At 52.2% G+C, this 2,264-nt stretch overlaps 2 protein-coding genes across 3 annotated transcripts in view; both read right to left on the reverse strand.

The window, feature by feature from the left end:
- The window catches only part of FNDC3B (fibronectin type III domain containing 3B), a 406,030-nt gene that overhangs the window by 389,341 nt on the left and 14,425 nt on the right, over positions 1-2,264 (reverse strand). The window lies entirely within an intron of this gene.
- On the reverse strand, positions 1,759-2,022 carry LOC102856746 (anaphase-promoting complex subunit 11-like). The gene has a single exon (XM_006890349.1). It carries the CDS (start codon positions 2,020-2,022, stop codon positions 1,759-1,761), a length of 264 nt encoding a protein of 87 aa, XP_006890411.1.

Raw genomic sequence — 2,264 nt, forward strand, 5'->3', positions numbered from 1 at the left:
TGTCCCTCCACCCTCCCAAGCATGATGTCCCTCTCCAAGGACCAGCCCCTCCTTGCAACATGTCCAAAGTTTGTTAGACAAAGCCCCAGAATCCTGGCCTTCAAGGAGCAGCCTGCTTTAACTCTCTCTAGGATGAACCTCTTCATTTTCTTAGCAGTCCATGGTATATTCAATACTCTTCTCCAACAGCACAGCCCAAGGGCATCAATTCTCCTTCTATCATCCCTAGTCATTGTCTAGCACTCTGATGTATAGCAAGTGATGGCAAAGACCATGGCCTGTATCGGATGCACCTTAGTCTCCGGAGTGACATCATTGTTCTTCAGTACTTTGGAGAGGTCCCTAACACCAGACTTTCCCATCACAATGCACCTTTTCATTTCCTGGCTGCTGGTGCCAAGAGTGTTGACTGTGGAGCCAAGTAGACTGAAGCTGTATCACAATTAATTATTCGTTACAGCACCTGGTATAGACTATAGGAACACAAGCAGAAAAGCAAAACTATGTACCTTCTGGAGTAATTTTGACATTCACACGGAAATGCTAGAAGCCCTGGTGGCACAGTGTTTTATATGGCAGCCTGCTAACCAAAACGTTGATGGTTCAAACCCACCACCTGCTTCAAAGGAGAAAGATGGGCAGTCTCTTCCCATAGAGACTTATGCTTCAGAAACCCGATAGAGGGTCACTCTAAACAGCACCAACTCAAGGGCAGTAAGTGTCCGACAAGCAGACAACTGACGGCTATTATGGTTCACTGCAGACTTGTGATCAGAATGCTTGGAAATCCATTTCTATAATTGAACTTACTTCTTCCTTAAGACACTCAAAACTGCTAACAACCAGCCATCACTTTACTCCGAAGAAAATGATAACTTTCTAAGTCTCAACCCTTCAATTCTGCCGTAGTTCTGAAATGGAGCCCTTTGGTCAAAATACTCTGCCCACTTCGTTTCTTTGCCAATGACTCAAAACCTTACAGGGAAAGATTGTCAAAAAAGCCAATCCACCACATGTGGATTCTCTTGTCTGATCAGAGCATTCACAGCATAAAATGGAGATGCCCTGGTCCCATCTGGTCTGATTACCCTGTAACACACACAGACACACGGTTACCGGGTCGGTTCAGACTCACAGCAGCCCTACGGAACACAAGAGAACTACCACAGGGGTTTATCATTTTTTTATTTTTTTAACATTAAAGAGACTTTAATTAGTATCACTTAGTGAATAAAAGTGTCAACATGTCACAGGAAAAACAACTGCTGTCCTGGTTTCAACCCAGCACAGCTAGAAGGGAGCTGTCCCCACCAAGGCTCTGGGTCCCAGTGCAGACACAGGGATTCTCAGACCAGCTGGGGATGGAGATGGACAGCGAGTCCAGACTGGGCTGGGGGATGAATTCCTCGGGTTGGGATAGGAGGCCAATGAGTCTCGGGCGAGCTGGGTGATGACCTTGGGGAGTGGGCAGTTTGGACAGTGAATCCAGACTGAGCGAGGGGAAAGAGCCCACTCCAAGTGGGGCGGCGGGGAGTCGCCCTTGGAGAGCGAGGCTGAGAATTAGTCTCCCAGCGGTGGTAGTGGAGCATGGAGTGGACAGTTGAGTCCAGGCTGATGAGGGGGGAATGGACCTCCCCCAGGATGGGGCAGGAGTGAGCCCCCCAAGGTGGAGGTAGAGAGTGAGGCTGACAGTCCAGGTCCTGACCGGGAGTCCAGGCTGAGCAGTCCAGGCTGAGCCCCGCGGGGGAAGGAGGGAGCTCACTCCTTGAACTTCCACTCCTGCCGGCACATGGGACAGTGCTGCTGCACCTGCTGCACCTGCTGCGAGTTCAGCCACTTGACGATGCAGTGCATGTGGAAGCAGTGCGAGCACTGGCCCCACACCAGCGGACAGTCGTCGCCCGGAAACTTGCAGTCTGGGCAGCAGCCGTTGAAGGCCATCCGGCAGATGCCACAGTTCTCGTCGTTGGCCACCCAGAGCCAAGTGGCCACACCGTTCCAGCACTTGATCTTCACCTTCATGGCGGGGCCTCGAAGTTGAGGGACGAAGATGACCTGTTGGATTTCGTCTGCAGAGCTTCCGCGATTGTGTCCCAAAGACTCTAGTACCCGGGCACAGGACACCGGGGCAAAGTGCGGGGTCGGCTGGACCAGGTGCGCTATGGGGGAACGGAGGCGATGACTCCCTCAGGCGCCTTCCGAGGAAGCCCGGCAGTCGCACTGACCATGACCCCAGGAGAGCCCTGCGTCCACACCCCGCGCCC

This window comes from Elephantulus edwardii, unplaced genomic scaffold (genome assembly GCF_000299155.1).
Source record: "Elephantulus edwardii isolate Elephantulus edwardi_28Jun2011 unplaced genomic scaffold, EleEdw1.0 scaffold00088, whole genome shotgun sequence".
NCBI lineage: Eukaryota > Metazoa > Chordata > Mammalia > Macroscelidea > Macroscelididae > Elephantulus > Elephantulus edwardii.